The sequence below is a fragment of the Tamandua tetradactyla genome, chromosome 7, assembly GCF_023851605.1.
Source record: "Tamandua tetradactyla isolate mTamTet1 chromosome 7, mTamTet1.pri, whole genome shotgun sequence".
In the NCBI taxonomy this organism is placed as follows: Eukaryota; Metazoa; Chordata; class Mammalia; order Pilosa; family Myrmecophagidae; genus Tamandua; species Tamandua tetradactyla.
In genome coordinates, this window is record NC_135333.1 from 17,387,170 (window position 1) to 17,412,194 (window position 25,025).

A 25,025-nucleotide genomic window follows, 5' to 3' on the forward strand; every position below is an offset into this window, starting at 1 on the left:
CTCCAGATTCCAGTCCTTGGCTTTGTTTGCTGCAAAATAAGGTTGGTCTCACCGAGCTTGATCAGACTCCGTGAGTCCTTGGGTTGGTGCCTGCTGTCACAGCACAACCACACGACGGAGTGGCAGCAGGAAGAGATAGGGAAGGGCTCTGAAACAGGATGGAGGGAACGTGAGTTATTACTCTGGATTCGGCCCTCTTTCTCTGTAAGATGAGGTGTGGATGACTTGAAGATCTTTAAGAATCCTTTCAGCTTGAGAAATCCAAGGACTTCAGCTACTACAACCATCTTGACCTAAGCCCAAGGGAATATACTGTTACAGGATCACAGAACCATAAAATAATGTACCTTTTCTTGGCAGAGGAAAAGAAAGGTTTTCTGTATTTGTGTAAAGCAGCAAAGTAGAAAAGAAGGCCATGGAACTAGGAAATAATAAAGAGGAGAAAGAAAAGAAAGCAAGTCTAATTTGAGCTAGGATACTGCAGGATAATGGAGCTTTATGCCGTGTATAAAAATCACATGCTTGTACCACAGATAAGGAAAATTACAGAAGAAAAATTCAGGAAAAATAGACGATACACACATATTGAGAAAGAGCTGAGAGACATTTGAAAAACATTTTTGTTTTTGCAGTAAGACTTCCTATCGTACTCTAATAACACCTAAAAAGATCTCTGTCTAGGATTTATGATAAAACTTCTTGTGTTGAAGACACATTTGGAAATTAATAATGGACACACATATCATTTCCCACATATAATAAAGACAGTATGAAAATTATGCTTCTTGCTAAAATAGGCATTAAATGTTTGCTTGGAAGCAAATGTGAAAATATTGATTTTTACTCAATTATCCAAGGATAAAGTTATAAGTTACATTGTCATACTTTTGATAGAATTTCTATCTTGAACATCAAAATCTTAACCATTGGGGTGCACAGGTAGTTCAGTGTTTAGAATGTCCACCTTTCATGCGGGACCTGGGTTCGATTCCCAGACTGTGCACATCCCACCCCCCCACCAAAAAAAAGAATCTTAAGCATTAAAATCACTAATGAGTAAGCAAAGAAAACAATTACCAGATGGCATTTTGAACCAAATTTTTTGTATTTATTTTAATTGTGCTTCTTTACAATGAATGATTCTTGTGGTTTGCAAACCACAAGATACCCTCATAAACACAGACTAGCATTTCCAATAGGTGAGGTTCACAGAGCGAACGAAGTATAAAATTTGTGACCTCAATAAGGCATTCAGTGCAAGGGATAAGCAGTCTTTCTCTCTGACTGGCTCCCTGAGGACGCTCTTATGTTGGCGTCACATTCCTCTAAGAGCAGAATCAAATCTTCAGTCAGGCTGTGCTCTCTGCCATGTGTCACTTTCATAATATCAAAAGCCTAAATGAAAAGGAAAGAAGACAGATTAGATCCCAAGACACACAGGACCCTGCCTGCTCCCCAACTTTGTCCCTGTGATGCTAATGGCCAGGGGAACCCCCAGGTCTGCAGCGTGAGCAGCTTCTCATTGGACTGGCAGCATCAGAATGTGAAGCGACAAGGGGGAATCTTTGAATGTAGTGTCTGGAAAGCAGATTCACTACTTGAGTCATGCTGGGACCTAGTGATCAACAATGGTCTTGAGGGACTGTTTTGCATGGGTTTGGTGGATAGTTAGAGGTTTAAGAAGAGTTACCAAAATGATGACATGCCATGCTGCTACCACCATAACGTAAATTTTATTGCCTGCTGTATTTAATTCTCTTCTATATGTGATGCAATTATGATATACATATATTTTTGTAGTCTATTAATATGACATTAGGGCATCAGCATTTTGACCATCCCTTCCTTTACTCCTCATATCCAGTTCATTCCCAAATTTTGTCAATTTTACCTCAAAAATATATCTGAAGTATGGATAGATTTCTGACTACTTCAACAGCAGAGTATGGTAGAACTGGTGCTATTGACTTCCAAAATGTCCATGCATCCTCTCCCTTGTTCACTAGTACATTTCTCCAGGAACCTGAGCCTCCATGCTGTACTCAAGCCGTGAGGTGAGTCTGTGCATAGGCACCTTCACTGACAGTCCTAACTGAGCCCAACTTTCAAGTCATTCTAGTTCAGGTACCCGACATGTATAACGGAACCTTCAAGTGATTCCATCCCCATCCAGAAGAGAGCCAGATTCCAGTCTTCCCAGCTGAAAACCCAGACACTGTGGAAAAGGGGCAAGCCATCCTTATTGTGCTGTGTTCAAATTCTGAACCATAAAATTTGTGAGCATAATAAAATGATCGTTGTTTTATTACACTAAATTTTGCGATGGTTTGTTATGCCCAAATAAAAATCAGAACACCCTCAAAAATATTTTTGCAATAAATACATTAGAGATAAGTATTAATCCCATTGCTGAACTGGGCATGGGAGAAGTACCAAACCCATTGTATCCAGTGGAACTGCTTTATGGAGATGTATAAAGATGTGACTCGGGTGCCTGTTAAGCACTCAGCAAAAAAACTAGCACATGGTACAGGCTCTCAGCTCTGGCTGCAAAGCAGTGTCAACTGGGGAGCTTCAAAATAAATACCAAGGTTGACTGTACACATGATCAACTGAAACCTCTCTGGGACGAGGGTGAGGCCTAGCCTCCAAGAGATTCTAATATACCATCAGGATTGAGAACAGCTGACATAGTAAATGCTCACTAATAATTCAATGTTAATTTATAGCCAGTATAATTACCATTTTAATGTTTTGTACAATTAGTTACATCATGTTTATATACCATTATTTACTGAACTACACTTGGAAATGTAGATCACTTCTAATTTTTTGTTATGATATATGGACATCTGCCAAGATATGACCTTTTCCATTGGTTGAATATTTGCTTACAATAAATTCTTGGACTGGGATTCTTGGGTAAAAACACCTTTAAAGCCATAGGGATTTTAGAGCTGGAAAGCACCTTAGTGGACACAGAGTCAGACCCTTCCATTTATGATAAAAAGCCTGGAGAAGTGAAGTAGTCAGGTCTATGAATGTTTTCAGCTGGTGTTCCAGAATTCCTTTCATGCCGCTTTAAAAATGTTCCCACTGGGACAACCAAAGCAATAGGCTGACCACCCAATCTTGGGGTTTATTCATATGAAACTTGACCCCGTAAAAGATAGGCTTAGCCTACTTGAAATTAGGCCTAAGAGTCACCCCCAAGGGAACCTCTTTTGTTGCTCAGATGTGGCCTCTCTCTCTCTCAGCCAACACAGCAAGTAAACTCACTGCCCTCCCCCTCTCTACGTGGGACATGATTCCCAGGGGTGTGGACCTTCCTGGCAACATGGGATAGAAATCCTAGAATGAACTGGAACTCAGCATCAAGGGACTGAGAAAATCTTCTCAATCAAAAGGGGGAAGAGTGAAATGAGACAAAATAAAGTATCAATGGCTGAGAGATTCCAAACAGAGTCGAGAGGTTATCCTGGAGGTTATTCTTATGCATTAAACAGATATCACCTGTTTAGTTAAGGCATCATGGAGAGGTTGGAGGGAACTGCCTGAAAATGTAGAGCTGTGCTCCAGTAGCCATGTTTCTTGAAAATGATTGTATAATTATATAGCTTTCACAATGTGACTGTGTGATTGTGAAAACCTTGTGCCTGATGCTCCTTTAACTACCTTATCGACAGATGAGTAAAATATATTATTAAAAATAAATAAATAATAATGGGGAAAATGTTAAAATAAATTTAGTAGATTGAAATGCTAGTGACAGGTGAGGGGGAGGGGTAAGGGGTATGGTACGTATGTGTTTTTTTCTGTTTTCTTTTTGTTTCTTTTTCTGAATTGATGCAAATGTTCTAAGAAGTGATCATGATGATGAATATTAAAAAAAAATGTTCCCACTCTACTGGAGTAAAGGAATGGGCAGGCAGAGAGGGTCTAGATTTAGCTCCTGAAAGAGGAGAAAAGAGAAAGAGAAGGAAAGGTCCATCTCCTCAGGCCCATCTTTCTCAGCCTGGAAAAGCGCTCGGATCATGGAGACCTCCTGTGATCCAGTGACCCCTCACCTCTGCAAAATCCCAGCTGGAAAACCCAGAAAGTGGCTGGGACTGAAATTCTGGGGGTGGACTGGGGGTTCGTTTCTCATTAACTGAAGTCTGTGAGACTGCTGAGTCTGCCCCGTGGGTACACAAAACCTGTAGGTAAATATTGAGGGTGGGGATTGTCCTGAGAGGGAAGGGTAGGAGCTGGGAGCAGCCCCCATCTTGTAGGCAGTCAAGCTCTGTGAGATTCCTGTAGGCAGAAAATTAAAAACAATGTTTGATGCCATTCAAGGAGCAAATGCCTCATATTTTATTCTCATTCCCTTACTGTCCTGGTTTCCCTGTTGTTCTGGACATTTTAAGGTCTGAGTCAGAGACTTGCATGAGGGCATGATTATAAAGAGAGGTTGTTTGTGGGATCAGAGAGATGCTTCAACTCCTTCATGGGAAATTCTTTATTTGAAAGCAGTCTTAGATGTTCTTTTCCCTTCTACTCAGCAGCAAGGCAGATGTGCTTGTGATCTGGCAAAGGAAGATGAATGGGCCTGAAGCACTGACTGTAAAGCTCTGCCGAAAGGGAAATAACCCTCCACCCTGCCCATTAATAAGTCATTAGTCCAGAAAAAGGTCAAGCCTAACCTGCCAGGGCTCACTCTCCCTCCCTGTCTCTCACAGACACCCTCTGTTAGGTGCAGGCCTGGCCTTGTTTCTCAGGAGAACTCCCAGACCAGCTTCTTTTTGCATTCCTGGCTTTATTTCTCCAGATTACTCACTTGGGGGAAGATCTGTGTTTTTCTGTGGTTTGACTTAGAAGCTAGATTACAAAGCCATCGTCTTATCATTCTGACACTGTGAAACTCACTTGCATGCTTTCAAACATTACAGATCCCAATTTTCTTTTCTCTATGCCTTTCTTTCTGTCATAAATTTCACTTTCCTTCCTTTTCCAGTTTTAAGAACAAGATCTACACCTCAAGTGCTAAAATTAATTGCCAAAGATCCAGAATCTTCCTGTTTATTCAAGGGGCAGACCTACCAGGGTTACAGCAGATCCAGCACAGGAGGCTTCCAGTTCCATAGTCATTTTGGAATTGCAGAGGCAGATCCAGGGAAGGGACACTTCCCCAGGCCTCACATCCATACTTCATAGCCTGCCCCTTCCATAAAGATCATCTAGTCCAAAAGCCCTCATGCTAAAGAAAGCACCACTTCCTTAGACTGCCTGGCCTGAGAGGTGGACTGAGGAGGAGCACCTACTCAGGACTCAACCCAGTCTCCATTTCTTGACTGCACTGACAGCCTGCACCTGTGAACAGAGCTGCAGTGACCAAGGAGAGGAACTAGAGGGTCTCCTGGATGTGGCTTCTGAGATACCCTGAGGAGCTGGAGGGGACCTCCTACATGCTGCTGGTCATGTCCTGCATTCTCCTATTTGGTGATGTAGCATCTAAGCAAAGGTGGGGGGAGGGGCAATCCCTTGGCATGTAAGTGTAGGATTTGAGATACCAAGAGAAGCAGAGAGGAAATGGGTATACCTACAGGCATAAGACCAATTTGAAGAGATTCACAAAAAAATCCACATCATTCTTCCAGAAGGTAAAAATAAATATAGACATGATTAATTAACAAGTAGACATAATTTTCTCTGCATGATGGGACAGAGGTAGAAGAAAAAATGAGAAGGAAGAAAGAAGTAGGATTCGGTAATGTGCAAAACATCTCAGTTACTAGCTTGTGTGTGTGTGTGTGTGTGTATGTGTGATATGATGTAAACATTGTGTAGACAGGAAGCTAAAACTCAGGCCTGGTGCTGGAGGACATCTGGCCCTTGCCTGGACATTACCTGGCCCTACAGGGGAGCTGAGGTAACAAGTTCCCAATGATGCAGGCAGGAGTCCTGCGTGGCCCAACCACAGGCCAGCTCTCCAAGTCAGCCACTACCCTTTAGCACAGCAGGGAGATGAGGAGGGATTTTATTTCCCCCCAAATAAAGCTGCAACAAATCTCTGACAAACCAGAGCAAGTATTTCCTGTAGCTCTGTGTCGCCTTTTCTCAGCACCCCCTCCCAACTGCCACATATGCACATGTCAGAGAAGACAATTTTGGTTTAATTTCCTGCAGCAGCATATAAAACAGATTAAGAAAATATAAAACCAGAGCAGGCTTGTGTTGGGAAAAGCTTATCTCTTTCCATTAAATTTTATTTTTTTAATGGTAGCATTTAAAAAGAGCCCGCACATAATCTTTCACAGAGGACTCATTTGAAACCTCCATGGGAGGGTGCTACACCCACATATAGACTCTAAATGTCACACAAGAAATGGCAGCATAGATTGTGTGCCCAGCACAAGGTTCACTCGGGAATAATGAAAGAGCACCCAGAACTGATTTCAATCTCATCACATCAGTTCTTTCAAAGTAATTTTAAAATTGGGGTCATATATTAAATAAAATGAATTAAATAAAAGTATGACTTAAAGTTGGGAACAATTCAACATTCATACTATTTTTAAATACAAATATATTAAGCTTATCAAGGATTTCATAGACCCTTTACCAGGAGCCTGAGGAATCCAATAAATGACTTCCCCCAGCATAATTTAAATATGGTTATAAAATCAGAGAGAAGAAAATGTATGCTTGATAAGGACCTCTGGAATCAGATCACATCAAGGGAAAAGGAAAGAAGTTCCTTCTTTTTTTTGCAATTCTGCCTATCTCAGGATGAAAGAAGAGTCAGGGACAATAAAAAAAAGTGGTCTGGGGCATCCAGAATAGGAATTGCAAGAAACAAGAGCTACTTCAGATATTAAGCTGCTTCAGAATCACTAAATGACCTTTATGGCAATGGGCAGCAGAAAATTTCAAACACTGCGATAACCCACATGAGCGCGTCATGGGTGCTGCTCACCCCTGCACTCACACCTTGACAGAACTCTCCAAGTGCAGGATTGTCGTAAGTATATGCCTTCTTGGGAGGTATATTAGTCAGGGTTCTCTAGAGAAACAGAACCAACAGAAGATATCTGTAAATATGGGATTCATAAAGGTGTTCGCGCAAACACGAAAATACAAGAGTCCAAAATACATAGGGCAGGCTACGAAGCAGGCAATTCTAATAAAGCGCCTCAACGAACTCCATAGGAGAGGTTCCCTGGCTGAAGAAGAAATGAAAATTCTCTGTTCTCCCAGAAAAGTGTTCAACTGATTGGATCAAATCCAACTGATTGAATTATCTCATTTACAGAAGACAGGCCCATCATTGATCATAAGTGTAATCAGTCACAGCTGCAATCAATTGACTGATGATTTAATAAACCAGCTTTCTGGCTTATCAATCAGCCATAAAATATCCTTGGAACAATGGTTAGGCCAGTGCTTGCCTGAATAGACAACTGGGCATCATCACCCAGCCAAGCTGACACCAGAACCTAACCCTCACAGGAGGCATACATTCTTTAAAGAAAACATCTATCTGCTCATTCACTGAACATTTACTGAGCGACTATAATGAATAAGACCTGATCCATGTCCTGAGAAGACCCCTGGCACAGTTAGGGAGAGAGAAATGTAACTACTACATTCCTACAGCATGACAGTGAATGATAAAGGAGATGCCAAGTGCTGGGGTACCCGAGGAGGGAGGGGCCAGCTCAGTCCAGGGGAACCTCAGGAGGCTTTCCAGATGAGGTGGGCTCAGATTTGTTCCTTCCAGGGCAGTTATCAGAAAAAAAGAGTTGCTGCTGTGTTGCCAGACACAGTGTGTTACTGAGTTACTGAATATCTGAGGGACCCTGAAGTGGTCATTTCTCTTCACCGAGCCTTGGTTTCCTTAATGAAGAGGAGATGAGACTAGATAAATTCTGGGGGCAACCCAAGTCCCAGTGTGTTGTAGAAAGCACCATGAGAGCTAGGAGGATGGGATTTCACTTTGCTTCCAAATATTGTGTTACTGATTTCTAATTTAATTAGATCCTAAAGATGATTCCTTGTTTTCTTCTAAAAGTTTTACAGTTCTTCATTTTAAGTCTATGATACATTTTGAGTTAAGTTTTACATTAAGTGTGAGATTTAGATGGGGTTCAATTTTTTTTTTTTTTTGCCTATAGATGTTCAATTGATCCAGCACTATTTGTTGAAAAGGTTATCTTTTCTCCATTGAACTGCTTTTGCACCTTTATAAAAAATCAGTTGGACATATTTGTGTGGGTATATTTCTGGAGTCACTATTCTATTCTATTGATCTTTGTATCTATTTCACCTCCAATACCACACTGTCTTAATTGCTGTAGTTCTATTTATTAGGTCTTAAAATTGGGTAGAATGCCTCTCCCACTTTATTCTTCTTTTTCAAAATTGTTTTAATGACTCCAGTTCCTTTGCCTTTCCAAATACATCTTGCCTACGTATATATGAAAAATGCTGCTGGGATTTTAATAAGAATTGCATTAAACCTGTATACTGACATCTTTACTATAGTGAGTCTTATAATCCATGAACACTGAATGTCCCTACATTGATTTAGGTCTTTGAGTTCCTTCATTAGCATTTATAAATTTCAGTATTCAAGTTCTGTACAGGTTTTGTTAGATTTACAACTAAGATTTCATTTTTAAGCTATTGTAAATGGTATTGGATTTTAAATTTTGGTGACCACATGTTCATTGCTAATATGGAGAAATACAATTTATTTCTTTAAATTGTATTTCTTTAAACTTTTGGTAGAATCCTGAAATCTTGCTCAACTCACTTATTTGCTGTAGTTTTCTTGGGATTTTTCTAAACAGACAATTGTGTCACCTGCAAATAGGGACAGTTTGACTCCTTCCTTTCCAATCTTTATGCCTTTTCTTTCTTTCTTTTTTTTTTTTTTGCTTTATTGTGCTGGACTTCCTGAATGCTGAAAAAGAGTGGTGAGTGCAGACAAGACATCCAATCTCAGGAATAAGTAATCAGTCTTTCATCGCTAAATATAATGTACGCTTTAGGGGTTTCATAGATGTTTTTTATCAAATTGAATAAGGTCCCCTCTAATCCTAGTTTGTTGAGAGTTTTTATCATGAATATGGTTGAATATTTTTTCTGAATGGATTAATATAATCATATGGATTTTCTTCTTTAGCCTATTTATATGGCTGATGACAATGATTGATTTTTGAATATTGAATCAACCTTGTATCCCTGGAATAAATCTGGATTATAGTGTAAAATTATTTTAACTTATTGCTGAATTCTATTTGCAAATATTTTATTAAGGATTTCTGTATTTATATTCATAAGGGGTATTTGTCTCTAGATTTCTTTTCTTGTCTTTGTTGCTTTTAATATCACGTTTATACTAGCTTTGAATAATGAATTGAGAAGTTATCCCTCTTCTTCTATTTTCTGGGAGAGATTTTGAAGAACTGGTGGTAATTCTTCTTTAAACCTTTGGTAGAACACCCCAGTGAAACCAAAACCTGGGTATTGTTTTTATGGGAGTTTTAAAATTTAAAATTCAATTTAATAGTTAAAGGTTTTTTAAAATTACATTTCATATTGGGTGTGTTGTAGTTGCTTGTGCTTTTTTGAGGAACTAGTTCATTTCATCCAAGTTGTCAAATTCATGTGTGTAGAGTTGTTTACAGTATTCCCTTATTATCTTTTTGAAATGTGCAGAATCTGTGACGATATCCCATTTTATTCCTGATACAGGTAATATGTGCTTTCTCTCTTTTTACTTAGTCAGTCTTGCTAGAGGTCTGCCAATTTTACTGATATTTTAAAGAGCCATTTTTTTCATTGATTTTCACTATTGTTTCTTTGTTTCAAAATTCATTTATTTTTGCTCTTATCTTAGTATTTCCTTCTTTCTGTTGTACTTTCATTATCATTCAGTTCTATGTATTTTTTTTTTTTATTTTCCTAGAGACTTCCTCTTAACACCCATAGATTATTTAAGTATGTTGTTAAGTTTCAAAGTGTTTGGAGGTTTCCTGTTTTCATTCTGTTCTTGATTTCTCATTTGATTCCACTGAAGTTGCAGAACATGATCTGCATGATTTCTATTCTTTTTTTATTAGTTGAGGCTTGTTTCTTGGCTCAGGATATAGTCTAGTTTGGTATGTATTCTGTCGGTACTTGAAAAGAATGCTTATTCTGCTGCTGTGGGATGGAGTGTTCAATAAATGTTGACTAGATCCTGTTGATTGATGATATTGTTGAATTCTTCTAAATCCATGCTGATTTTCTGGATAGTTGTTCTATCAGTTGTTGTCAGAGGGTAGGTGGCATCCCCAATTATACCTGTGGATTTGTCTATTTCTCCTTTCAATTCTATCAATTTTGGTTTAACATATCTTTCAGCTATATTATTTAGTGCATACACATTTAGGACTGATACGTCTTCTTGGTAAGTCGATCCATGTGTCTCTAGTCATTTCTTTGCTCTAAACTGTACTCTAGCTGATATTTATATAGCCATTCCTGCTTTCTTTTGATTAATGTTTGTATGATATATTGTTTATATATATTTTTTAACATGGGTAGGCACCAGGAATTGAACCTGGGTCTCTGGCATGGCAGGCAAGAAATCTGCCACTGAGCCACCATCACATCAACCCCTATATAATTTTTGAAGTGAGTTTCTTATAGAGAGAAAATCATTAGTCATTTTTTTAAAAGTCCATTATGACAATCTCTGTCTTTTAATTGGTATATGTAGACCATTTATATTTAATGTAATTTATATGCTAGATTTTAATTCTGCCATTTTATTTTTGTTTTGTTTGTTCTTTCTGCTGTTTTTGTTTTCTTTTTCTTGCATTCCTATGGATTACTTGAATATTTTTAATAATTCTACTCTATAATGTTTTTTGAGTGTGTCTCTTTGTTTAATTGCTAGTGGTTGCTCTAGGTATTATATTATATAACTTACCACATTCTACTGATGTTCTCATTTTATTAGTTCCAGTGAAGTATAGAAACCTGACCTTACTTTATATCCTTCTACCCTACCTTATTTAAAATACAATTTTCTTAAACATTTCCTGTACATACATTTAGAAACACATCAGATAGTGCTATATTTTTTGTTTCAACCATCAAATATAATTTAGAATACTCAAGAGAGAAGGCAAGTCTATTTTATTGATCTATATTTTTGTGTTCCATGTTCTTTCTTCCTTCCTGATTGTGTTGGTTTAAATCTGTTATATATCCCAGAACAGTCTATGTTCTTTTAATCCATTCTTGTGGGAGAAGACCTATTGTGGTGAGTTGGGCCTTTTGGTTAGGCTATTTTGATTGAAATGCAACCCAGTTCATTCAGGGTAGTCTTAATCCTTCACTAGAGTCTTTGTGAAGTAAAAGCCCAGAGAGCTTAGAGAGAAACACCCCAGAGATGTGAAGAAAAGACCTACAGGAGCTAAGAGAGAAAGCCACTGAACTAAGAAGCTATACCAAGGAGAAAAAGACCAGTAGATGTTGCCATGTGCCTTCCCATGTGTCAGAGGAAGCGCAGATACCAGCAGCCTTTCCTCAGTGTTTCGGTTTGCTAAAGCTGCCAGAATACAATATACCAGAAATGGATTGGCTTTTATAAAGCCAAGTTTCAAGATAAACATACAAGATACAAGATAAAATTCTAAGGCCATGAAAATTTCTAAGTTAAGATACGTTCTCATGTCTGGCTTCTCATCACATGGGAAGGAACATGGCAATGTCTGCTGTCCTTCTTTCCTGGCTTCTGTGTTCAAACTGCTCTCTTAGTTCCTTATGCATCTCCAGATAGCTGTATGCTCTCCAAAATGTCCCTCACTTAAAGGACTCCAGTAAGCAGATTAAGACTTACCTTGAGTAGGCAGGGCAAATCTCCATCTAATCAGAAGGTCCTATCTACAATTGGATGGGTCACATCTCCATGGAAACAATCTAATCAAAAGATTCCACCCAACAATAGGTGTGCCCCCTACAAGACTGGATTAGAAGAACATGGCTTTTCTAGGGTACATAAAAGTTTCAACTAGTACACTCAGAGAAGGTATCCTCTTGTTGATGCCTTAATTTGGACATTTTCATGACCTTAAAATTGTAACTTAATAAATCCCCATTGTTAAAAGCCAACCTATTTCTGGTATATTGCATTCAACAACTTTAGAAACCTTAACAATGATGTTTCCAAATTCCTTCTTTTGTTATTTGCTTTCTGTTTATAGAACTTCATTTAGCCATTGTTTTAGAGTAGATCTGCTGGTGACATTCTTTTACCCTTCCTTCATCTGAGACTGTCTCTATTTCTCTTCCATTCTGGAAGGATATTTTTGCTGTATATAGGTTTTCTTGTCACTGCTGGTGAAAGAATAAGGTCAGATTGCCCATGTGGCTCCTTGTTATTACTGACTTATATTTACTAGTAAGTAAACTTTTGCTTATTTCCTTTAATATGTCTTAATCATATTACTGCATTTTACCTACCATTCTCTTACTTATTTTCTCCTGCTTTGGTTCAGGAACATCTTCCAAAATTTAATACTTTCTATTTGGAGGTCAGTAGGGGATATTCATAAATGTCAAAGACAGTTACTTCCGAACAATTCCTTGAAGGCACTGGTGGCAATTATGGTACATCACCTCTGCATGCCCTCCTTCACTCTCTTCCTCCCACCTACCCAATATTAAGGTCTATTGACACATTCAGAGGAGGGCTTTTTAACCCAAAGGCTGTGGACACTTGAGAGAGTCCATGGAGAGCCTTCAGAGGTTACCCAAAGTCTCCATCCCTACCATATACACAAAATATTGTGCATATATACATTTTTCTCTTGTGAGTTAGTGAGTCTCATCATATTCTTAAATAGGAACATCACCCCAAGGAGATTAAGAATTACTGTAGCAGATTAAGAAATGGGAACAATAGAATTGTGTGCTCTGAATCAGTCATTTTGGGGACTGACAATCAGGGTGCAAACTGGACTAGACAGAGACCTGCATGCTTTTGCTTTGAGCTCTTCCTGCATGTGGAGGGTAGCTAATAACTGTGCATTCTGAGAGGAGTAATGTCTGGGACTTGTTTCATCAATAAACTGCTTGGCCTGCACTCTATGTTCAGGCCCAGAAAAAGCAAAAATATCCTCAAAATATAAAGGTTTCAACAAAATTAAATGAGAAGGGAAAAAATTAGCTTATAATGCAATAAATTTAAATCTGGAAAAAAATGTTTATTGAGGTGGGGGTAAGTCTGACTTTTTACAACTTGACTTCACTCAGCATAGCTACTAGCTAAGCAATTACCCTGGAGTCAGTTAAGGGAGGCTGCAGAATGTGGAGTGCATGGAAATTAAGCAGGTTCATTGACAAGACAGCTCAGATGAGGATGGTTGCCCGTGAGGTCTAAAAAGTCAGATTAATGGCAAACCAAATCCTTCCGAGAAATAAATGAAAAGAAAGGAAAGTCGATTAGAGACAGGAGAAAGCAGGAGGGAAGCACTCTGAAGGGACCCTAGGACCATCTCATGGCAGCAACCACATGAATTTCAGCTGACCCTAGTGGAAATGGAATCTAAATCAAGTCAGAGCTGGGCTAAGTGGATTCCTTTCCTGGGGGAGGTGGAGGCCTAACTGGATCTGTAGCAAATTTTGTTCCTGAAGCATTTCTGATTTCCATTTTACACTCAGCCTTTGAAACCTTTATTTAAGTTATTTCATCCTATTATTTTGAAGGTTTCTAAGACAAGAAAGAATATCCAGGGATGCCAGCCTAAAGACGTTTCAAAGGGCACAGGGTACGCCTTCCTTATCTCTTTTCCGAGTTACCTGAGCCCTGAAAGAGCTCAGGAAAAGAGGCTCTCTGCAGGAAGAAACTAACCTACCTCTACACTTCCTGGTCATAAGAGTTCATGAAGAAATGGACCAGTTGAGGCAGCGCATCTGCTAGTAAATGCCAAGCAGAGGCTGTAAGAATTTCGGGTCCATTACCCATATGTATCTAAAAGATGAGAGTCAGGGTAGGACTTTTAAAGTCCTCTATTCATTAAAAAATCCAACATGCATTTAACAGAACTTAACGTAGTGAAGTATGTGTGTGTTATGTAGCACCAGGAGATAACTACGTAAGTAAAGGTCCCCTAAGGAACTCCCACTCCTCTTACTCCCACTCACCTTAGGGAAACAAAACATACATGTGTGAACCACTGAGGAGCAGTAATATATCATGGGACCAATTATATATCATAATGGTTCAACAGGGGACCAAAGTATAACCCTGAATTACAAACATAAGTGCTTAAGGGACCAGATAATGGGTGAGTGATCAGAATGAGAATATTACTTAATATTCTCAAAATGCTTGGGAGTTGGCAAAGCAATCTCAGACACTATCTCATTTAATTCTCAAAACAACTCTGCGGTAAGTTTTGTCCTTATTTGAATAATAATAATAATAATCAGAGGGACTAAGTGAAGTCACAAACTACTAAGTGGTGGGACTGGAACTTGAACCTACTGACTCTAAATGTTCTTTTTTCTATACAAATCGCCTGGGATGCCCATTTTCTCCTTGGTTGGAAATAAAAATCTGGCAAGAGACTCAATGACTTTTCTAGGATCAAACAGAAGACGTGAGGTAAGACTACAATCTAACCCTAGGCCCCATGACAGCATTCTGAAGCTGTTCCCACAGAATATCTTCTATTTGGCAACTATCAGTATCCATGCTTGGGCTGCTCTTTGGTATTAGGAGCAAGAAATGCTAAAATGATTATAAGGGAAAGCTTCTGGAAGAGGAAGTACACCTTACAAGAAGGGCTTGTAAACCCAATCCCTGAGGATTACAGAGAATGAAAGTAGGTACTAGGGGTGTAAAAGAATAATAAGAAGGTTATTAAAAGAGCTGGTGACACCCACCACCATCAGTCTAGTCCACGTTATGCCCTAAATCTGTACTTGGATGCCAATCTGGGTTGATTTAGCAGTTGAGAATATTAGATGTCTCCTTCCAGAGGACTTCATGCAATAGCAATGACTAAAGCCTCACATGAAGAACAGAGCAGATCCAGATCTCATCTGATTTCTCCCCCAGAAGTTTCCTTTGCTTGGTATATGGAACCTAGCTAGACATGAAGGGATTTCTATACACTAAGTCTTACTAGAGGCCTTCATCTATCTAGCTGGGCCAAAAAAAAAAAAAAAAAACCTAGAGGAAAATAACAGAGCCTTGAATTTTAGCCTGGATTTAATGGCTTAATCACATCTGCCCCTTCCACTAAATTGTAAGGACAACAATGGGTCTTACTCAGACTAAAAGAAACATTTAGTCAGTACATGCTGAATTAAACTGAACAAACTAGATCTAGCTCTGCCTCAGTGTGACTTCCCATAAGGTCTTGGATGTCTCTTAGCCCTACTTAGCTCTTTCATTTCTCAAATGGAGATAAAAATGCCTGTTCCACTGGCCTCAAAAGGCTGTCATCCACTCCCTTTAATCAGCGTATGGACAGATGGGTTAAAAATTATGGACAAAAAATGAGCAATTAATAGGGGAGTATAAGGGACCTGGGATGTTTAGGGTGTGCTTTTTCATTTTCATTTATATTCTTAAGTATTTTTTAAGTGTAATGAAAATGTTCAAAAATTGATTGTGGTGATAAGTGCACACTAGATGATAGTTTGAACCAGTGATTGTACACCTTGGATGATTATAGGGTATATGAATATATCTCAATAAAACTGCATTAAAAAGGCTTCATCTGTCATGAGGACCAGATACTATCATGTATGTATGAGCAGTATTAATGCTTTCCAGTGCCATATCAATATAAGGATTAATATGATCACTTGTAAAACACCTACTTGCAGGTGATCCTGGATTAGGTATGTCATATATTTGGAAAACTTTCTCCACATTATTTTTTTGTCAACCATTTCATGCAGTAGATTTCCAACAAATATTTTCTACCTAATTGATTTGATTGCCTGACAATTACCAGCGATACCAGAAAGGGAAAGTTCTCCCTGAGTTTACAAGAGACTGCTAGGTGTTCTTCTATAAGTCCAGATAAAGACATCAAAGTAAAAAGAATATGAAGAGTTGTGTGCCTCCAGTAAATCCTGTGGACCATTGCATGCTTTCATTAGAGATCAGGAACAGACAATATGGCTAGCATTTAACAAAAACTGGCATTAAAGGACTCTCATTAAAGGACTCTTTTATGCATTAGTCATTTTTCTCATCTAAATGTAGGCAGCTGCCTGTGTTGAACGCTTAGCCAGCCCTGAATACTCCCTGACCAACCCTGATACATGGTCCTGGATCCCACTCCTGAAGCTCTTCTGTAGACAAGGGTACTGTGGCCCTGAGGACTCCTATTAAAGTACCAGGTTCTCCTCCTGGAACCCTACAGTTAGGGTCTTAAGAGCACACACCAGCATCTGGGCCAGATGAGCTGAGTCACATTTTGGAAGGCCATTGATTGGATGAGAAAACTTTATGCCGCAATGGGAAGGCCAGATGAAGTGCTGCCCCACAAGGCAGTCAAGGACAGCAGGGAGGCCTGGGCTCTAGGGGCATTGGAGACCCACTGAGAAGATGAAAATAATTGTCATGATTTTACAAACATATTCCATCACTGATCCAGTCCTCCCACTTACTGCTAGGCTTATACTGAACTCATTCATCCATTTCCCTGACAATGCATACTTACTAAGTTCTAGTTACCATGTATGGCTAACCACAAAAAGCCCACAGTCTGCTGGGAGGTGATGGGTATGAAACAACTGCCTGCTACAATGTGGTAAGTGCTCACTGACAGAGTCTGTTTAATAGAGCACAAGGAAAAAATAACAATTGAGCTGAGCCCTAAAGGACCAGTAGAGTTCTGCCAGGCCTGCGGGAGAGGTTGAGGATAGGACTGAAGGCAGAGGAGACAGCACTGTAAAGACCTAAGTGTGAGGAATTCAGAGTGTCTTGGAGTGGCACAGTGTATACTTTCTGTGTGGAGAGGGATGGAGGATGTAGAGTTGTGGAGTTGGCAAAGCGGACTGGAAACAGATGATTAAGGGTCTTGACTGACATGCAAAGAATCTAGACTTGTTCTATAGGCAAAAAGTAGAGAAGCATGGAGAAGGGTGATTTGTTCACTGTGGAGTAGGGTAGGGGACAGTAGTATTCAGGTGCTAGTTTGCACCAGTTTCTGAAAGCTGATGTTAAATTCCCATGAATTTTATAAGCTGGTTGATTTCACATTAGTAGCTTCAAATCATCCATGGTCATATTTACACCACAGAAATTGGCAAATATTACAAATCAGGCCTTTTTTTTTTTTAAAGCTGGCTGTTAAACATTTACCAGCACACTATTGGCACGTGTGTGTGTGTGTATACATATGTTTGCATGGCTAAAAGTCACAAAGAGCTCAGTAACAGACAGAAAAAGGCATACCAAGAAGAGTTACGTGTGATCTTGGAACACTTACCAGTCTCAGATTCTTCATTGCTTGGGGAAACATGCCTTGATGTAACTGCAGTTTTCCAACTTTCATTACCTGAACACCTCTGACAGGATGGTTCCCTGGCAAAAATAATCTGAAAGAAACCAAAAGCCAAACAGTGTCAGTAGCTTTCACCTTTGTAGTCATCATTTCATCAGTAGATTATGGAAGCAGGAGCAAACACTGGCTATGAATGTAAATGAGCTACTGAACGGAAATTAGTTTTGCAATCCAGGAGAATGCAATACTGACAGGAATAAGCACATTATTGATCTCCTGTTCCTAAGAACACCTTGTGCATTAGGAAAAAAAATGACAGGACTGGCTTACCTCCCTAATAAACAGCAGGGAAGAAGAGCCAAAATTTCAATCTTTATTTATATTTGGGGGGCAAGGGAAACCAGGTGTTAATTCCATCCCCATCCTCTTCTGTGAAGCACCAGCATTTAGCATAGATCTGCCACTGAAGAATCTCTGAATGTATATTTGTCGTATAAATGAACAAAACATTTGTGATTCACCAATTAGATGATATCACTCTCTCCTCTTAACTTTCAGAGCCCTTTGATTAAATCTCAGTTCTAGAGTTTATCATGGTCTACCTTTCTTATAGTCACTTGCGTATTTATTTTTATCATTCCAACTAATTATAAGTTCTTTCTCTTCAGGCTCCCTCATCTGTGTTCTCTGTGAGGTCCTGCAGGAGGAGGAACCCAATAAGTGACTGCCCTCTTTCACATAGAGCAGAATAAAATGGGGTATTGCAGTGGACCAAAGAATGAGGACTGAGGGCTATGTTTGAGGTGTTGTGAAGAGCTGTATGACTTCAACTCAGTCCAACAAGAATTTATTATATTGGATTCCACAAAATATGGGCAGTTTGTGTGCTCCTGCCCCCCATGCCCTCTAGTCATGAAGTCTACTGAGTTCCTGCTGTATATGGAGGATTGTTCCTGGGGCTGGGGGGATACCACTGCATATGATGGGCTTTTTCCTCAAGGGCCAGTAGTCCCGTTAGACACCAGACAAATATTTATACAACAGCTTAAAAATATTACAGGATGGAGCATGTTTAGTGCTGTAGTGAGGCCTACCCTCATATGTAGTAGATGCCGGTTAAAGTCCGTTGAGTTGAACCTGAGAAAATGATACAGGAGGATGAAGAGAAGGTGACACTTGGTTGTACTGGGAAGGTTACCTAGAAGAGGGAAATAGGACTTAAACTGGCTCCCTAAAACCTGAGAAGGCTTGGCTAGGTGGGGAGAAGGGAAACACATCCAAACTGTTGAACTGCATAATCAAGGGCACATTCCAAATGCTGCATTTCCAGAGTTTATACAGGTATCTGCCCATAGATAGCAACAACATCATCCTAAGACTCAACATTTTTGGCTTGCCATGTGCCAGATGCTTTTAAACTGTTTTTAACTGAGGAACTCATGGAACCCACATTTAGCTCTGCTGTATAGTGGAGATGAGGAAGATTTACCAGTAGCCACATATATTCCCTGATATGTGTCCACAAATATGCAAAACTTCCCCTCTCCCTGAATCTCAGGTCTTTTTCTATGAAATGGGATATAGAAACTTTTTTCTTTCATACTCTTAAAAAAGTGGAAAGGAGTATCTTCGATGGAGGTATTTAAATCTATAGAAGGTGACCATGTTTCTTCTAAAGAACTGAAAAGGGAGGGAGGGAGAAAAAAACAAAGGAGACACCTGGGTCTTGGATTTTTCTTCATCTCCTGAGTATGCCAAGAGGTCAGTCACTTCATCTCTCACCCCTTACAAAATGAACATCATTATCTACTTGTGTGGAAAAGATTTTAAGATCCTTAGACAAAAGGCTTACGTGCAGGAAGCCATTATCAGGAGGTAACTGCTGTGGACACTTTTCCTTGAAAAGTACACCTGGATTTTGGATTTTATTTTATTGCTATGAATATGGCATAATTAAATTTAAAGGCCAAAAAGTAATTTTATACTAATAATCACTCCACTAAGTGGATGTCTGTCATGTTAGTTAGCAAGGGGAAAAAAAAATCTTCAGTTCTAAGATGGCAGAAAAATTGGTGCATAATTATGCCATGATAGGTACCTGCTCAGGTCACTTAAAGATATTAAAAAATAAAGTGCAGTTTAATAAAAAGGGGATGGGGAGGAAGTGTCTGTGAGAGGGTGCCTTCCATATAAATATTTACAGAACTGTTTCATAGCTGTGGCAGGGGTGCTGATCTTGTGCCTGGTTTGTTTCTGGGGGCGTCCCAGCTGAGCATATGAAATAAGAATCATGATTACTCACTGGATAACCCCCTTGGGAAAAATGGTGAAGCTCAGTCCTGCTGAGAGAAGTTCTCTACCAAGGGTAGTTCATCAACTTTAATCGGAGTGACAGTGATGAGAGTAGTCTTCAATCACTGAACTGTCAAAAATCAAGGCCAGGCTGAGAGCCTAAACCAGAGAAGGAGTCAGGCATGCTCGGAGGACTGCTGAGGACTAAAACAGGACTCTGAGTAAGAAGGTAAGGTTCATCTCCCTCGATGCCAGGGCTGTGTCCAGTACTGGAAGGGAGCCAGAGAAGCCCAAGGTGAGTTCCTGCCACTGGTTAGTGTATGTTAGTTGAAGAAATGAGGGAACTTAAATTATGATACAGAGAGGGGTGGGAGACCCACCAGACCACGAGCAAAGACAAAAGGTGCCTGGAGCAGCAGGGAGCACAAAGACCAGGCAAGGTGCCTGGAGCAGCAGAGCTTGGGCTGGGCTTCAACTGGAGGAGCTTATGGGATCCTGGGACAGGCCTGTGGAGTAGGCAAGGGAAGGTACCTCTGGGTATAGCAACTCTGGGAATGGCATAGGAGGCAGAAAACAAAGGGCCAAAAGAGCACACTGGTCTGGCTGGCATAGGAGAAGGATGGGTAATGAGGTGTACCTCAGGCTTGGCTGGGTATCGGTGTAAATGCAAAGCCAGGAAGTTTATGCTCCAGCTTGTAGGCTGTGGGGCACTCCTGAAGATGGCTAAGAAATTTTTATCAGAAAAGAAAACAGAAAATTGGAAAAGAGATACCCTAAAGGTAGAGAGACTTGAGGCAGAATGGCGGCAATGAGAACTGAAAAAAAGGATCCCAAGCAAAAGAGGTTATACAGCTGATTCAACAGGACGTGGGGATTCACTGAAGGGTATGGTGGAATCACAGCTGGCTCCAAGATCTAGATATAGAAATACCTCTTTAAAAATGCAAGCAAACAATACAATAACAAAATTAATACACCAGGCATTTTACTTGTTTTGCAGTTATAAATTTTCTTTTCAGAGAATGCTAGAATTCATACGCTCTACAAAGCTGTGCCTAAAATGGAAAAACTGCTTTGATGTCTCTTTGGTAAATAAGTGCATAGGAAGAAATGTATTTAAACAAAAATACAAGAAATCATACTAGCTTAACTTAGATCAATAAACACCAGGATCTTGCTGCCATAATTTACAAGGAGGGTATTTGGGAGTCAGGAAGCTGTAATGTCTAATGTTAAAATGACAGGGAGAAGAAGAAATCTGATGGCGGGACCTATGTATGGCTTTACTGAAGTTTTCCTACAAGATGCAATTACCAAAAAGTCACATTGCTTCATTATAGGTAGCATCTTCGGCATTTACAGGGAAGGAAAAAACATTAGTTGTTCAGGATTACTTTTTGAAAACTGATTCAAAACACATTACTGAATTTAAAAGAAGTATAAATTGTATTTTGGAGGAACTAAATAGCTCTAGTATAAAAATCTTATAACTTATAACTGTAGAATGATGATGGAATTATAAAAATCATTTTAAGAAATAAATGGTCCAGGTAACAATTATCATAGATGAAGCCATTAGATTAAAGGGTGATAGAAAATTTTACAATGAAACGATCAGGCTGTTACCACTTGAGCATTCTGATCAATCTTAGCATCACTGAAGTGGGACAGTCACACATTAAGTGCCATCTGTTTGATACAATAGGAATTATTTAGCAGCACTTATAAAGCATCTTTGCCATAAAGAAGTTGAAAATGAATCTAATCAAGCCCATAAACTTGAATTCTACTTTACAGGAAAAACAAATGATAGAGGAAAAAGAAAAAACAGCCTGCTGAATCCAGGATATGCAATGTTCTATAAGACCTTGACCCAGGATCATCAACAGGACAGTGGCATTAAAAAGAAAAAAGAGATGGCTGGAGAAGAAGGAAGAAAACATTTAAAAGGTAGAACAACCGAATATACTATGTAAACCTTGCATGGGTCCTAATTCAATTTAAAAAGACATTTCTAAGACAAGTGGAGAAACAGGAACATGTAATCACATTGTGGTTATGTAAGAAACCTCCATAATTTTCAGAGATACGAACTGAAGTACACATGGATTAAATTATGTGATGCCTGAGATTTGATTTAAATTTCTTCACGAAGATTTCTTCTTCTAGAAATTGTGGATTGGCTAATTTCAGACCGACCTCCCTTTTAAGAACAACAAGAAGGGGTACACAATATTTATATTCTGATTGAAGGTATCAAAGAACCACTGAGGCATAAGGTTTTAAAGACTCAAATGTGGAAAGAAGGGAAGCTCAGGAAGGGAGACTTATACTCGATGCCATTTTCCCCTTTGCTGATTTGATAGTAGAGAAAGGGGCTAAAACGATGAGCAGAGGTGTTTGGACAGCTTTGTAGATATGAGGAAAAAGAAATTGGAGTTCAGGGCTCAATAGTAGGAGGAGGAGCTTTAGTAGACAATTCTGGCTTTCACTTATAACCCCCAAAGGCCTACATCCTAGGACTAATGATAAGCCGGAAACAGGCCAGCCTTCACAAAGAATGAATCAGTAAAAATACTGATTAGTCCAAAACTCTGACTGGATTAAGGTGTGCTGTTTCAATCTACTGAGTGAGAAGTAAGATCCTATTTTTCAAATTTTTTGTTCTCATAATGAGGTCACAGGAGGCCAAGGGAGCAGAACCATCTTTCTCAGTGATATGGGGCCAACAGCACCTATCAGATGAAGCTGGAGTTTAGGGTTCAAATCTGGAGGTGGAACTCAGATTCTTTCCCTTTGGGAAACAAGTGAGAATTCTTGACCCTGATCTCCCTATCACCAATAGAGCCAAACAGTGGAGGTGATGGAGACAAAATGATTCACCAGTCCTCTTGGGGATCAGCACCTTTCTACACTAATGGTGGGTTAATTGAGACCATGGTAAGAAATAGTTATCCCTGCTCTGACGTGGTGTCTTGTACCGTGTGAACTTTCTTTTCTTTATTTATCATTAGTCCCAAATGTTAGGGTCTTTTTCTTAAAACTAACAACAGCAAATATGCGTCATGTTACAATTAAAACTACGACAAAGTCATAAATAACTTCCATACAACAATTCCTTTTAATTAAACAGTCTAGGTAGCATTAGATGGCTCTATCTGCCTTTTCATGCTTCCTTGTCCCCAATCAAACATAATGTAAGACACTTGAGTTTCTACATTTGCGTTAAAGCAAAGCCTCATAATGGTGAGTGTAAGCTGCTGCTACTTCTGCTATTATTCTAGCTATCAAATTGTATCTGTCTAATGTCCTCAAACAGTGTGAAGCACACCGTACAGGACTCATTGTGTACATAATTTTATTTCTCTATAAGGTTTAGAATTCAGTAAAATTCCAAAGTCTTAAGTATCCTGAGGCAGATATTTACCAGGGTCCACAAATTATTTCTGAAGATGGAAGAAATGAGCCTGCATTTTTAATTACGAAAAATTTCAAACATACCCAATATAATGATCCTATACCTATCCATCACCCAAATTCAATAATTATCAGATTTTGCAACACTAACTTTAGCTCTCACCTTTCTGCTTCTTTTCACATTCTTGAAATGTAATTTAATTATTATATCCTTTTTTGTAATTTTCAGCATTTCCAACCTGTGACTTGATGTCTTTCATTGGTTTAAAAAGTTCTCAGCCATTATCACTTCAGTCCTATTATTAGGTATATACTTGGAAGAACTGAAAGCAGGGATACACATGCACATTTCACACTGGTGTTTATGGTGGCAGTGTCCGAGATTTGCAATGGATGGAGGTGGCCTAAGGGTATATGCACTGATGAACTGAATGGTGAACTGTGGTGTATACATACAATGGACTACTGAGCAGCCACAAGAAGGAATGAAGTTGTGAGTCCTGCAATTAGGTGAATGAACCTTGAGGACAGTATGTTGAGTGAAATAAGCCAGAAACGAAAAGACAAATACTATAACCCCTCACTAATATGGACTAATCTTTCCCAATGATTATTGAGAAGGTTTATTGTAAGGGTTCCTCAGTTGTAAACTCTTATAGCAGTCACATCTATTCCTGAGTTGTAATGGTTATTTCTAAATTCTGAGATGCTGAGCTCTTTGTGCATAACCTGGTTGTCATCTGGAACTTCAGGTATCCGTGTGACACCTGAGACTCAGAGTTCTGCAGCTATGAAAGTCAGCAATACCCCATACAGCAACTATTTAAAAACCTGAAAAAGAGATCAGACTTCAACTAGAGGGATGAATGAAGCTGATCTAGTTAGGACTAAAGGGAAATCAGACTAAAGGATAAAGGATGATACTGACTGTTTTAAAACTTCAACTTCTGTGTGAGACCAAAGGAAGAGATGCTTATTTGGTGCAAAATTTATGATTTCTGTAGCACAGTATCTAATTTAACATGTATGGTCAGTTTATTTGAACACCATAATTATGTGGAACCTTGAATAGGGAGTGAGATCCTATTGGTTTGTACAGGTTGATATGATGCCCTGATACATCCTAGAGTAATCTGGGCAGAAGATTAAAAAGCATTTGCAAAGCCCCCTTGAGGAACTGAGAGAGTGGAAATATTAAACTTCCCCACCTGGGGAATTCTTGATATTCTTGCAAGCACTGGAGACTACCAGTTTAATAGGCCAAGACCTCAGTCTTGGGGTTTGCTCTTATAAGACTTGTTCCTGCAAAGGAAAAGCTAAGCCTTCTTATAATTATGCCTCACAATCACCCCCCAGAGAACCTCTTTTGTTGATCAGATGTGGCCTCTCTCTCTAAGTCTACTCTGCAAGTAAACTCACTGCCCTCTCTCCTATGTGGGACATGACTCCCAGGGCTGTAAATCTCCCTGGCAATCTGGGATATGACTCCCGGGGCTGAGCCTGACCCTGGCATCATGGGATTGAGAAAGGCTTTTTTACCAAAAGGGGGAAGAGAAATGAAACAAAATAAAGTTTCAGTGGCTGAGAGATTTCAAATAGAGTACAGAGGTCATTCTGGAAGTTATTCTTATGCATTATATAGATATCTCCTTTTAGTTTTTAGTGTATTAAGAGTAACTAGAAGGAAATACCCAAAAACGTTGAACTGTAATCCAGTAACCTTGATTCTTGAAGATGATTATATAACTATACAGCTTTCATTGTATGACCATATGATTATGAAAAACTTGTGACTGACACTCCCTTTAT

The 25,025-nt window shown here is 39.3% G+C and overlaps 1 protein-coding gene across 4 annotated transcripts in view; it reads right to left on the minus strand.

The window, feature by feature from the left end:
- Nucleotides 1–1,089: 1,089 nt before the first annotated feature.
- SMYD3 (SET and MYND domain containing 3) overlaps nt 1,090–25,025 on the minus strand; it is an 876,127-nt gene continuing 852,191 nt past the window's right edge. For all 4 annotated transcript variants that reach the window (XM_077168525.1, XM_077168527.1, XM_077168529.1 and 1 more), the window contains 2 exons: nt 17,493–17,601; nt 1,090–1,395 (listed from right to left, as the gene is read on the minus strand). In XM_077168525.1, the coding sequence (XP_077024640.1) occupies nt 1,252–1,395; nt 17,493–17,601 (253 nt within the window). In that variant the 3' untranslated portion in view covers nt 1,090–1,251. The remainder of the gene's footprint in view (nt 1,396–17,492; nt 17,602–25,025) is intronic.